Below are 14,923 nucleotides of genomic sequence, written 5' to 3'. Positions count from 1 at the left end.
ACTTGGACCTCGTTTTTTGTGATGGCTGATTTAAGAGAACAGTGTGCAGCAGTGAAATTTTGTTTCCTGCTTGGGAAAAATGCCACAGAAACTGTTGTGATGTTGAACGCAGCTTACAAGGATAACACTATGGGAAAAACTCAAGCACTATGGTTTTCTTGTTTCAAAAAAGGTAAAATGTTGATTGATGACAGATGTCAACTTCCCAAATGGATGAAAATGTCAACTTCTAGTGCATTTGGAGTTTGTTCTACCAGGTCAGACTGTTAATCAAGCTTTCTCTTTAGAGGTTCTGAAAAGATTGAGTAACAGTGTGCAACAAAAAAGGCCTGATTTGTGGCAGATGGAGGACAGGTTTTACATAACAATGCACCTGCTCATGCAGCCATCTCAGTGTGGCAGTTTTGGGGAAAAAAACAGCGTGCCTTTCTTGTCCTGATGCACCTTACTCATCTGACCTTGATCCATGTGACTTCCTTTTGTTTCCACAAATGCAGAGGGACACGAAAGGACAGTGATTTGACGACATAGAAGAGGTGAAGCAAAAAACAAGGGAAGTGCTGCCATTCATCCAAACAGGTAAGTTTGAAAAATGTTTCCAAGAATGGAACGCAGATTTGACAATTGTATTAAGTGCAACAGAGAGTACTTTGAAGGTGATTAAGTAGAGTTGTAAAACAATTTCAATAGATAGCTTTGAAAAAATTTTTCATTTTTTGGAGCGGTAGCCCCTCGTATATAAAAAGAAGACTTGTCATCTTTACTTCTAAGGGGCACTCGGACCTTACTTCTTCTAACATAGGTTGGTTTGTTCTTTCAGCAGCCCATGGGACTGTCAATATTCTTCTCCAGCACCCCAATTCAAATGCATCCATTCTCCTTCAGTCTTCCTTAATCAGTGTCCAACTCTCATACAGATGATGTGACTGAAAATACCATGCCTGTGTCATGTGCACCTTAGTCCTCTTTGCTTTTCAACACTCTACAGAGGTCTTGTGCAGTAGATTTACCTAATGCACTGTCTTTTGATCTCTTGACTGCTGCTTCTATGAGCCTTGATCGTGGAGCCAAGAAAGACGAAATCTTTAGCAAATCCAAACTTTTCTCCATTTACCCTAGTGTTACATATTGGCACTGTTGTGAGGATTTTGGTCTTCTTGACATTGAGTTGTAGTCCATAGGAAAGCTGCGATCCTCGATCTTCATCAGCAAGTGCTTCAAGTCCTCCTCACTTTCAAAGCAAAGTTGTGTCATCTGCACTTAGAATAGCAGTTCTCAACCTGTGGGTCACGACCCTTTTGGGGGTCAAACGACCCTTTCAGAGGGGTCGCCCAATCCATAACAGTAGCAAAATGACTATTATGAAGTAGCAACAAAAATAATTTTATGTTGGGGGTTCACCACAACAGGAGGGTATCAAAGGGTCGCGGCATTATGAAGGTTCAGAACCACTGATTTAGAAGGTTGTTAATAAGCCTTCTCTCAATCCTGATGCCACATTCTTCTTCATATAATCCAGCTCCTTTGATTATTTGCTCAATATACAGATTGAAGAAGTATAGTGAGAGGATGCAACCCTGACACACCTTTCCTGAATTTAAAGTTCATGATTCCCTTATTCTGCTCACACAACTGCCTCTTGATCCATGTACAAGTTCCTCATAGGATTATGAAGTGCTCTGGATTCCTATTCTTCTCAAGGCTATCCATACTTTGTTAGCATCTACACAGTTGAATGCCTTGGCACAGCCAGGAAAACACAAGTAAACGTCTTGCTGGTATTCTTGCTTCGAGCCAAGATCCACCTGCATCCTCTTTTGAATCTCGTCTGAACCTCTGGCAGCTCCTTGCCAACGCACCTTTGCAACTATTGTTAGATGATCTACAGCAAGATTATACTTGCACGTGATAGTTTTATAAAACAATGATATTGTTTTATAATTTACACATTCTGTTGGGTCACCTTTCTTTGGAACAGATCTTGTGATAGTTAAAGTTTATTGTGCCAACCTGACCAATGAGCACATGTGGGATTGACTGAAGGGCAATTTAATTGAAGGGTGGAGAGATAAATGTCTCAGTGAGCCACATCTATATTTCTGATGGTCAGACCAGTGTGCGCCTGCCTTAGCTAGTTCTCTGCGTCAGCTGGCAAGGCTCACTTCCTGTGAGACATGGACCTACCCTGATGCAGCCCTGGGTGTTGGAGAAGCTGTGTGGAGACCCCTTCCAGTGCTGAGATGCTTACATTACATGCTCACTGATTTGGCTTTCCTCCTGCATTCGATCATTGCATGTGTTTTGTGAGATTGAGGAGGACTTTGTAGATCCGTGTCAGACATATGGGTTAGTATCAGATTTAGGGGCTTGGTCAGCACTAGGTTGGGATGCTTTCTTAATGCATACTTACCCTCTCTCTTATAAAATATGAGTGTCCATGAAATTTGTTTCTCTAGTCTACCCAGAGTAACACAGGTCTCTTCCAGTCAGTTGGCCAAAGAGCTGTATTTCAAACCTCTTGGCCTAGACCAGTGAGTGCTTCCAGTGCTTCATCAACTTGTTACAGATTTCAATGGGTATTCTATGGACTCCTGGAGCCTTTTTTTTTGAGTAATCATTTCAAAAGTGCAGCTTGAAACTTCTTTCTCCGGCACCATTGTTTCTTCCTTGTGTGCTACCTCCTGAAATGGTGGAATGTCGCCTACATCTTTTTGGTACAATGACTTTGTGCATTCTTTCCATCTTCTTTTGATACTTCTTTTCATCATCCAACATGTTCCCATAGAATCTTTGAATATTGCAACTACAGGCTTGAAGTTTTTCTTCAGTTCCTTTAGTTTAAGATATGCGGAGCATGTTCTTCCTATTTTGTTTTCTAACTCTATGCCTTTGCACATTTTATTATAGTATTTTACTTTGTCTTCTTAAGCTACACCTTGAAAATTTCTATTCAGCCCTTTGACTTCATCATTTCTTCCATTTGCCTGAGCAATGCTATGATTAATAACAAGTTTCAGAACCTCTTCTGATGTCCATTTTGGTCTTTCCTTTCTTTCTTGTCTTTTTAATGTATTTTTGATTTCTTCATGAATGATGTTCTCGATCTCACCTTCCAGCTCATCAGGCCTTCTGTCATTAGAGGTCAATGCAGCAAATCTGTTCTTAATATATTCTTGAACTCCACATGCAATAGACTCAAAATCATATTTTGGCTCTTGTGCACTTGTTTTAATTTTCTTCAGCTTAAACTTACATATGAGCAATTGATAGTCTATCCCACCAGGAGCCCCTTACCTGGTTTTGACTGCTGATATTGTGCTTCGCCATCATCTCTTCCCACAGTTGTAGTCAATTTTATCTCTGTGTATTCCATCTGGAGAATTTGTACTGTTGAAGTTGCTGGCCTTGCATAATTCAATCATGTGATCTCCAGCTTCATTTCTATCACTAATACCATATTTTCTAACTACTGTTCCTTCCTCTTTGTTCCCAACCTTTGCATTATAATCACCAATAATTATCAATGCAGCTTCATTGTTCATATGATCAATTTCCTAATGAAGAGGTGGTAGAATTGCTCAATTTCTTCATCATCAGCTTTTTTGTGGTTAGTGTAGTATAATAGTTGCATTGACTGAATTTCCTTGAAGGCAGATAGATATAATCCTAGCACAAACAGCACTGTACTACAGGATTGATTTGGAAATGTCCCTTTTGACAATGAATGCAGTGTCATTCCTCTTGATTGTGTCGTTCCTGGAATAGTCAGTCATATGACTTTCTGATTCAAAATGGCCAATAAATCAATTTCAGCTCACCAAGGCCTAGTATATCAAATGCTATGGTTGCAACTTCCTTTTTGATGACTGCCAAGGTCCTAGATTCATACTTCAGAGATTCCTAGCTCTGATCTTTATCCATCCTTGTAGCTATTTCTCCTTAACTTGTGTAAACACCCCACTCCCACGGGCACCGTGGCCTAGTCCAGTCCAGCACTTTACAGTCCCACCAGTAATACAGGAAGGATCCAGTCTCTCAGTCCCCTCTCCAACATTCACAGTTTTCTGATTTTTTTGAACTTTGCTATCAATGCTAGGGTGAGGTGTTATTGTTTTGCTTTGCATTTCTCATATAACTAATGATCATGTGCGTTTCTTCATATATTTATTGGCTGCGCTATGTCTTGTTTGTTGAACTGTTTGTTCATATCCTGTACTCATTTTTGCTTGGGTTATTTGCCTTTTTCTTGTTGAGGTGTTGAACTTGTCTATAGATTTTAGAGATTAATTCCTTGTGTGATGCGTCATTGCCAAAAATGTCCCCCCAGTCTAGGGAGTTCTCAATGAACTCTTTTGGTGAAATCTTTAGATGCACATAAATGTCTAATTTTTAGGAGGTCCCAATCATCTATTTTGTCTTCTTGTAGATGTGTTTTTTGTTATATTTGATAGTATGTTTGTGCCATGTTTTAGGGTCCCTAAGTTTGTCCCGATTTCTTCACTGATGACCTTTATAGTTCTAGGTTTTACATTTAGGTCTTTAATCCATCTTGAGCTCATTTTTATATATAATATAAAGTATGAGTTCTTCCTTCTTTTACAAATGGAGATCCAGTTTTATAGGACCATGTGTTGTAGATACTATGGGTCTCAGCCATTTGTCAAAAATTAGTTTTCTATAAGTGGATGAATTTACTTCTGGATTCTTAATCTGCTCCATTGATCTATACGTCTACCTTTATATAAGTTCCAAGCTGTTTTGATTATTGTGGCTGTGCAATAGGTTTTAAGATCAGGAAGGAAAGGCCTCTCACTCTGTTCTGCTTTAGTAGAACTTTGTTTATCCTAGGTTTCTCTCCTTTCCATATAAAGTTGGTTATTAGTTGTTGCATCCATAAAGAATTATGTTGGGATAGAGATCCAGCTTTCATTATATTTATAGATCTCTTTGGGTAGTATTGACATTTTCACAATGTTCAATTTCCCTATTGATGGTTATGGTATGTTTTTCCATTTATGTAGGTTTCGTTTGGTTTATTGTAATGTTTTGTAATTTGCTTTGTATACGCCTTTTGTTCTCTTGTTAAGTTTATTCCTAAGTATTTTATCAATTATGGGCAGCTATTTTAATTAACAGTTTTTTCTTGATTTCATTTTTAGAGCTCTTTATTGGTATAAAGAAATCCAACTGACTTTTGTATATTCTTCTTGTATTCTACCAAGTTGCTAAACTTTCAACTAGGTCCAACCATTTTCTTTGGGTTTTTCTATGGGTAGAATCATATCCAAAAATAGGGAGAGCTTTACTTATTCTTTGCCAATTCAAATCCTTTTGGTTCCTCTTTGTTGCCTGACACCTCTGGCTAAGATTTCATGCCTGATATTAAATAAGAGTAGTAATAAAGGTCATCTTTCTCCTGTTCCTGTTGGCAAGGGGAATGTTCTCCGTTTCTCTCTATTGAATGAGATGTGGTCTTTGACTTCACGCCTATGTCCTTTATTATGTTGAGAAATCCTCCTCCCCCTGCCCTATTTTCTTGAGTGTTTTAGATTTTGTCAAATTCCCTTTCTGTGGCAATTTATATGATCATGTAGTTCTTTTATTTTATTTATATGATGGATTTTATTGTTTTTAAACAATAAAATGTTTTTAAAAGGGATATACTCAGACTCTTGTTGTTGCTGTTAGGTGCAGTTGATTTGGTTCAACTCCTAGCAGCCTTATGTATTACGTATCCAGTCCTGCATCATCCTCACAATTGTTCCTATGTTTGAGTCCATTGTTGAAGCGACTGTGTCAATCCATCTTATCAAGGGTCTTCCTTTTTTTCACTGCCCTTGTACCAAGATTTATGTCCTTTTCCGGTACTGGTCTTTACTGTTAACATGTCTAAAATATGTGAGATGAAGTGTCGCCGTCCTTGCCTGTAAGGGTCATATGGCTGTCTGTCTTCCAAGACAGCTTTGTTTGCTCTTTGGGAGGTGTATGGCACTTCAAATGTACTGATTCTTCTCCGGTCTTTCTTGGGCTCTTTGACTGAGTTATTTTAAAGTACGAGAAGGCTTTTAAAAGCTCATGGGAAACAATTCCTTTCATCTTATAAATCTTTTTCCCCCCATAAACTTTCAAAACCTCCTTGCACGGGGTCAGTTTGTCAGAATTTAGCTAAGTTATTGTCTTCACTTTTTCCCTCCACAAAAGAAGGTAAGAATTTTGTGGGGTTATAAGGACTTATTCATTCCATCTGAAAGCTATCATTGTATCTCAATGAAAAAAGAATTTAGATGTCGTCCATATTTATTCCTAAAATCATTTAGGTGTCCAAAAAATTCCAGATCATCATCAGAAATGATCATTTTTAAAGGTAACTGTTAAAAAGAATCTTGTTTACTTAGATTTCCTAATGCAATTTAAGATGTGACATTTAAATCATTAGAACTGAAGTATTTCACTCTTATAGGTAAACATCTGTAAGTACCACATCTATGCAACTTGTCATAATTTTATTTTTTTGGTCTACATCCCTATAACTGAAGAGCCATTCTTCACGAGGCATACCTGTGTACCTCTCATCCTGTTGTTGTTGTTGTTGGGTTCCATCGAGTTGGTGATGACCCATAATGACCATGTGCACAGCTGGATGAGACACTGCTTGGTTCTGTGCCACCCTCACAATTGTTCTCATGCTTGAGCCTGTTGTTGCCATCAGGGTGTCGATCCATCTCCTTGAAGGCCTTCCTCTCTCTCGCTGCCCCTCTACTTCACCAAGCACAATGTCCATCTCCAGGGACTGTCACTCCCGACAACATGTCCAAAGTATGTAAGAAGAAATCCCACCATTCCAGCCTCGAAGGAACATTCTGGCTGTACTTCTGCCAAGACAGAGTTGTTTGTCCTTCTGGTAGCCTATGACAGTTTCAATATTCTTCTCCAGCACCACAATTCAAATGCATCGATTCTTCTTTGACCTTCCTTATTCAGTGTCCAACATTCACATCATATGAGACAATGGAAAATACCATGTCTCAGTTCAAGTGCAAATTAGTCCTCAAAGTAATATCCTTACTTTTCAATACTCTAGATATTTTGTGTAGCAAATTTATCCAATGCAATGATTTGTTTGATCTCTTGATTCCTGCTTTCATGAGCATTGATTGTGTGTTGAAGTAAAACATAATCCTTGACAACTTCAACCCTTTCTTCATATATCCGGATCTTACCTATTGGTCCAATTGTGAGGATTTGGGTCCTGTTTACTGAGTTGTAATCCATACTAAAGGCTGCAATTCTTGAGTTTCATCAGCCTGGAGTCCTCCTCATTTTCAACAAGCAAGATTGTGTTCTCTGGATATCACCAGTTGCTAATAAGCCTTCCTCCAATGTTGATAGTGCATTCTTCATATAATCCCATTTGGGTGTGGGAAACAATGTTCCAGTTAGAGGTGTCTGCCAATTTAAACAGTTTTGGGGTTGTTAGTTCTATTTTGTTGGAGACACAGTCAATATGCTGAAGTTTCAAACATCTTATTAGAACTGTTGTGTCCTTTCAAGGATGTACCTTTTCTTCTTCTACATTATCCAGGCAATGATGAAAGTTAAATAACCACATCCTTTCGACCGATGAACCAGATGTGGGTGCTTATGTGATCCTGAGTCTCATAGGCCTCTGAGAATAACCTTCCTTTCCCCATTGCCACTGGGCAACCTGCTGGATGTGCTCACTACCAGTAGAGGAGTACGTTATCTTCTGTGGTTTCTGTGTTTCAACCTCTATCTTTCCTAATGTCTGGAGATAAATCTACAATTAATTTAACTCACAATTTTTTTAGCTCATGCTGGGTCTACTTATCTCCTCTTTTTTTTTTTTTTGTCATTACCTCACTCTTGGCGCCATGCTGTCTCTCCGTAGTGCTGCAAATGCTGAGTCTTAGACACATAATTCATTCAGCCAGAAGCTCGCTCTGTTCGCCCACAGCCTCTCTTACTTTGTTTTTCTTTTTGTATTTAAATTTATTTATTTACTTTAAAGACTATTTTATTGGGGACTCATATATCTTATAACAATCCAAAAATCAATTGTATCAAGCATGTTTGTACATAGGTTGCCATCATTAAGCCTCTCCTACTCTGAAGAACATTTCTCTCACTTTCTAGATCTACATCTCTACAGTCTAAATGTAAGGCATCTCTGGGGTTCTAGATAATGATTCTTAGTTTGATAATCTTCCCTTAACGCACTGATAGTAAGACCAAAATTTATGACAAAATAAGTAAGTTGATTTACCTTTACATAGTAACACATACAAAACTCTGGATAAAATACATTATCTTCAAGTTTTTGAAGAATATATCATTTACTTGGCAATAAAGAAGACATGCTATAGACCCAAAGAAGAAAGCAGAGTGCTGAAAATAGATTTTATCGGGAGGAAATTTGCTAACCGCAACCAATTGGTGTTTCTACTTCCAGGGCTATGTAGAAGAAGAGCACAACACACAAATCCCAGAGCCTTAAGTATCTACAACCACCTCTTGTTTAAAGTGATACAACCTCATTAAGTTGGCCACTGGGGAGGACTGGCCACATATAGTTAAGCTTGTTCCACAAAGGATTTTCAACTTTGGAATGTTTCCACTGGCTTGGCTTACTGGTCCCTTCATGCTTTATGGCCCACCTGAAACAAAGTAAAGGATAGAAAGGAAAAAGGATTTAGTAAAGTCAACTATCATTTTAAAACTAGGCAAACTCAGTCTGAATTATAATCCCCAAAGCAATAATTTGTGGGCAATAGAAAAGAGAATACACTTAAAAATGAAGGAACTGTTTTCCAGACATATTTAACCATGCTTATATTAGGCAATTTTGTCAAAGTTATAGTAGACTATGTAATTTAAAGCAAAGAGAAAGGTAAAATAGCAGTCATGTTGTAATAATAATGATGTTATAAATTGTAATACTACCATAGACAAAAAGATGTTAAGTTAAACTATTTAGACATCCAAAAAGAAACTGGCATAAATGTAATTATTATGAAAAACATGACTACACAACTAAAGATTATGAACTAAAGCTAAAAAATATTTCAAGTAAAAAATAAGACCATAAAATAGGGGCTATAATGTGAACACATATAAGTATGATCAATTTTTTATAAGTGCTGTAACCTGGTAACAAAGAATATGCCTGTGGCAGTTACATAATCTGTCAACTTGCGAAGGGGTGGAGTCTAGCCTGTCAATCAGGTCACAACTTGATGACCTTATTTGGAGACAAGGTCGAGATAAATAGCTCACTGAAGGCCAGACACACTCTCTCTTTCATCTCCCTTTGAGACATTCCTGTTGACAAGCCACATGGAGCTAGGCTGATGGAGCCAGAGCCCTGGAGCTGGAGGAACCACGTGGACACCTGCATTAGCACTGAGATGCTTCCATTGCCATTAGATCCACAGGACTTTCCACCCACTGGCCTATGATCTTCCTGCCTTTGGGTCATTGAATGTGTTGTGTGAGTCTGAAGAGAATTTACAAACCGGTATTGGGCTGATATTGGACTATGGACTTGATCTGGACTGGACTGGAATGTTTTCTTAATATACAATTACTCTTTGATATAAAGTTTATTCCTATACATTTATGAGTCTTACCTGAATTTGTTTCTCTAGTCAAGTCAGACTAGCACAACACCTTTCTCAATAATCCATAGAACATTTATAAAAATTGGCCACATACACAGTAAACTTTAATTTTATTCATTTATAAAAGACAGTTGAGGGGAGAGGCCAAACAGCAGCTTATCAGAAACAGCGCACTATAGCTCTGTAGCAAAGGCCCAAGAAATGAAGTGAACTGGATACAGAAGACAGGTCTGGACCTCTGAACAATTAGACCTCTAAAGAATTAGACCAATTCCTGAGGAGAAATGGAGTCAAAACAAGAACAAGAAGAGATAGGGTGCAATGGACCTGCCAGCTGGCCTGGCACAGCATGGCCATCTGAGACAAAGCAGCAGCAATCTCTCAGGTAAGGGGCACTGAAGGCAAATAGATAGAAGCCCCAACAGGGCCTAGAGTAATTATATATCCAGACAGCAATAAGACCCCCATTGCTGGTGGCAGCTAATTGGAAGAGCTCAGACACCCTCACCTGGTGCCAGAAGAGCAAGCAAATCTGTGCTGGAAGAAGTATAACTAGAATTCCCCTTAGAAGCAAGGCTGGTAAGATTTGTCTCATGTACTTTGGGCACGTTACCCAGAAGAACCAGTTCTGGAGAAGGACATCATGTTGGTCAGCAGCAAAGCGGAAGGCCCTGGTGAGAAAGACTGACACAATGACTGCAACAGTGGACGCAAACAGAGCAATGATTGTGAGGGTGGAAATGGGCCCCGCAGTGCTTGCTTTGTGGTGCACGGGCTTACTACGGAATGGGAATGACTCAATGGCACAGGACAACAACACATCATGAACAGCTCGTCTGGAAAAAGAACTGAAATCCATTAAATGGGGGAAGAGATAGTCTCCAAGAGAGTGGTTCTCAACCTGTGGGTCGTGACCCCTTTGGGGGTCAAATGACCCTTTCACAGGGGTCGCCCAATTCATAACAGTAGCGAAATTGCAGTTATGAAGTAGCAATGAAAATACTTTTATGGTTGGGGGTCATCACAAAATGAACTGTATTAAAGGGTTGCAGCTTTAGGAAGGTTGAGAACCACTGCTCTAAGAAATGGTTCTGACAAAATTGAATATGCATCTGGAGAAACATAAAACAATTTTCATACCTCACACTATATATCAAAACTTACTCAAGTAGATCAAAGACCTAAATCTAAACTATAAAGAATCATTAAGGGAAAAGAGGGGCAAACTTAAAGGTCTATATTTATGGTATGAATACACTATCAAACATAACAAAAAACTTCACAAAAAGTAGAAGATAAATTAGATGAATGGACTGTCCTAAAAATCAAACAGTAGTGCTTACCCATTGAGATGCTAACCACAGAGTCAGAAGTTCAACCACTAACCACTCCTCAGAGAAAGATGAGGCTTTCTACTCCCATAAGGAGTTATAGTGTCGGAAACCCACCATGGCAGTTCTATCCTGCCACATGGGGCTGCCATCAGTCAGAATGGACTTGAATGGCAGTGAGTTTTATGTATGAGTTTTCATGTGCATCAAAAGACTTTTCAGAAGAGTGAAAAGAGAAACCATAGGTTGCAGAAAGAATTGGCAACAACATATCTGACAAGGGATAAATCTATAAACTGTATAGAAAACTTCAACAAAAAGATAAACAGTTCAACACAAAAAGTGGGTATGGAACATGAACAGACACTTCACCAAAGAAGACATTCAGGCAACCAATAAATATATCAAGAGATGCTTACTATCATTAGCCATCAGAGAAATGCAATGACCTAGCATCTTACCCTAGCTGTAACAGCAATGAGGGAAGAAAGGAAAGCAACACATACTGGCAATGGTGTAGAGAGGCCGGACATTTCACACACTGCTGGTGGGATTGTAAAATGATACAAATTCTCTGGCACTTCCTTACATAGATGGGTATAGAGATATCATTTGATCCAGCAATCTTATTAAGTATATGTGTGGGTATCCACAAAAAACCAGAATTGTGCTGGGCAGAGCTCTTAGTAAGTATTTTTCCTGCTAGGCAAGCATCAAGCAACTCGCTTTGAGTTAGTGCACCCAGTGGCTTCACCTGGGTAGGTTCTTTCTGGTCACAGTGAATTTATTCATAAAAGTAGTTTTGCTTGAACCTCATTTTTTTGTGATGGCCGATTTAAGAGAACAGCATGCCCCTGTGAAATTTTGTTTGCTGCTCAGGAAAAATGCCATAGAAGCTGTTGTGATGTTGAACATAGCTTACAAGGACAGGGCTATGGGAAAAACTCAAGTTTATGAGTGGTTTACTCATGTCAAAAAGGTGAATTGTTGATTGATGACAAACCTCCTTATGAATGTCCATCAACTTCCTGAATGGATGAAAATGTTAACCCTCAGTGCATATGGAATTCAAGTCAGACTGTTAATTAAGCCTTCTATTTAGAAGTTCTGGGAAAGATTGTGTAACTGTGTGACAACACAGGCCTAATTTGTGCCAGACACAGGACTGGTTTTGCCGCCACACGAATGCACCTGCTCACGCAGCCATCTCAGTGTGCCAGTTTTGGGGCAAAAAACATCATGCCTCTCTTGCTCCACACACCTTACTCACCTGACCTCGCTCCATGCCACTTCTTTTAGTTTCTGCGAATGCAGAGGGACATGAGAGGACTTCAATTTGATGACACGGAAAAGGTGAAGGAAAAAATGAGGGAAGTGCTGTCAGCCATCAAAACAGATACGTTTGAAAAATTTTCCCAAGAATGGAACGCAGATTTGACAAGTGTATTAAGTGTAATGGAGAGTACTTTGAAGGTGATAAGGTTGTTTTATAAAAAATCTAAATGCATAGCTCTGAAAAAAATCTGGGTTACTTTGGATACCCCCTTGTATATCCTATGAAATATGACTTATAACACAAACAGATATATGTACACCCATGTTTGTCATAGCATTATTCAAAATAGCAAAAGGATGGAAACAATGTAAGTACCCATTGACAGATGAATATATGTGCTATTGTGCATATACACAATGAATCTGCAAAACATTTCACAACAGGAATGAACCCAGGATATTACTGAGAACATTATTATGAAAAGTCATTATGAGGACCCTATACGTGGACCAACGGGCAATTTTTCAAACAGAACGAAAGAACCCACACAGTTTAAAACCAAATAAGGGGTGCTTCAGAGTTTCACCCTTTCACCATATGTACTCAATGTGTGCTGGACAAATGAGCTGAGAAACTGGACTATCTGATGGAAAACGAGGAAACAGGGTTGGAGGAAGGCTTATTAACAGCCGATGAGACGATCTTGTTTGCTAAAGGTAAAGAGAACTTGAAGCACTTGCTGAGGAAGTCAAAGTCTTCAGCCTTAAGAATGGATTCAACTCAATGTAAAGAAAACCAAAACCCTCACAACAAGGCCATTAGATGATGTAATTATAACTTGAGAAGATAATGAAGTTGTCAAAGATTTCATTTGGCTCAGATCCACAACCAACGCTCATGGAAGCAGCAGTTAAGAAATCAACTGATGTATTGATTGCATTTGAAAATTTGTTACATAAGACCTCTTGAAAGTGTGGAATAGCAAAGATATTACATTAAGCACTATGGTGTGCTTGGCTCAAGCCACAGTATTTTCAATTGCTTCATATGCAATTAGAGGATAACAGAAGAGGGATTGATGCAATTGAACTTCAGGATTGATGCAAAATATTGAAAGTACCAAAGACTGCCAGAACACACAAATCTATTTTGGAAGAAGTACAACCAGAATGCTACTTGGTAACAAGGATGGCGAGACTTCATCTCATGCTCCTTGGGCGTGTGGTTAAGAGAGACCAATCCCTGGGAAAGGACATAGTGCCTGGTAATGTCGAGGAGGAGTGAGAAACAGAAGGCCCTCAAGGGTATCGGTTGACACGGTGGCTATAACAATGGGCTTAAAGAGGACCACAGTGACAAGCACAGCCCAGGATCGGGCAGGGTTGCTTTGTTGTATGAAGACTCACGATGAGTTGGAGCCACCTTGAAGGTGTGTACACTTAACAAAACTTCAATAATTTTGCAACTCTTTCAGACCTTCCAAACCAGTATCTTTACCAGTTTTTCACACTCCTTTCACCCAGGTGGACTCTTCCCTCCATATACCCCCTCCTCCCTTACTGCTATGGTTAGGTTACGAAAACCAACTGGTTATATGAATAACAGCATTATGCAAATATGGAAGAGGACTACATCATTGCCTACACATACTTTTCAAATTATATCACTACACAGCTTCTAAACCACTGAGAATCATACCCTTAATTTTTGTAAGAACATTATTCTCATACCCCAGCACTTGTTACTGCAGACACATGTCATTAATGTACAATAATAGCCAGACAGTACATTTTCACTATTAATGTACAATAATAGCCAGACAGTACATTTTCACTATTGTTGTAAGTGTAAAATATCAGATAATGAGATAGTCAATAAATGAAGATCAGGTATACTCAACTAAGATTCATGGTCCAATATTATTATCACTGCCTTGCACTCAACTTGAACTTATTGCCTCTCTTTTCTTTCTTAAAATCTTATACAATGATATTGTTCTGCATACCAAAACTTCAAAGGCCCTTTGTTCATATAAGTTAAAAACGTGCTGTTAGTTTTATGATCCTGAATTCAAACTAAATAGTTAATAAACTCAAGATATTCTTGCTCAATTTTAATGTATGTATTATATCTTCTAGTAATGTAACTACCTCACTTGCTCCCTGAAGGAAGATTTATTTGATATTTTTCTGGAGTTATTCACTCTCTTGGAAAGATCACATCACTAATCACAATACCACCAGGGTATTCGAGTCACCAACACAATATAACTGCATCATCCGGGTGATTCCATGTAGAGGCACAAGGGTCTGCCTACTTAATTATGGTATCTAGCATAGCACTTACATTGCAATGCATATATTTTAAAACAAACCAATGGAAAGGAAACAAAAGCAAACAAGCAAGCAAATGACTTTCCTCAATGTTAAGCTCTGCTGAATTATGGGTTCCCAAGATCACTACTGGCCTCTGTAGAGCCATGTCAAGAAGGATTCCAGTACATGTGGCCTCATCAGCCTTGGGACCCCATCGCCTTTTCCTTACTGGTCACTATCCAGGGGTGGACCCAGTGTTCTTAAAAGTAAAAAACAGGAGTATCAAGGTCCCCAGGGAATGCTGAAGGTAGACTTTGGGGCCAGGGCATGGTGCCCCAACACACTGGACTGGAAAACACTCCT

The 14,923-nt window shown here is 38.9% G+C and overlaps 1 protein-coding gene across 1 annotated transcript in view; it reads right to left on the bottom strand.

Moving 5' to 3' along the window:
- DCDC1 (doublecortin domain containing 1) overlaps positions 1-14,923 on the bottom strand; it is a 497,394-nt gene that overhangs the window by 94,292 nt on the left and 388,179 nt on the right. The window contains exon 19 of the mRNA XM_045291000.1: positions 8,552-8,675. Within this exon, the coding sequence (XP_045146935.1) occupies positions 8,552-8,675 (124 nt within the window). The remainder of the gene's footprint in view (positions 1-8,551; positions 8,676-14,923) is intronic.

This window comes from Echinops telfairi, unplaced genomic scaffold (assembly GCF_000313985.2).
Source record: "Echinops telfairi isolate 266 unplaced genomic scaffold, ASM31398v2 ScPeMD7_60;HRSCAF=208, whole genome shotgun sequence".
NCBI lineage: Eukaryota > Metazoa > Chordata > Mammalia > Afrosoricida > Tenrecidae > Echinops > Echinops telfairi.
This window is presented reverse-complemented; position numbering and strand designations above follow the sequence as displayed.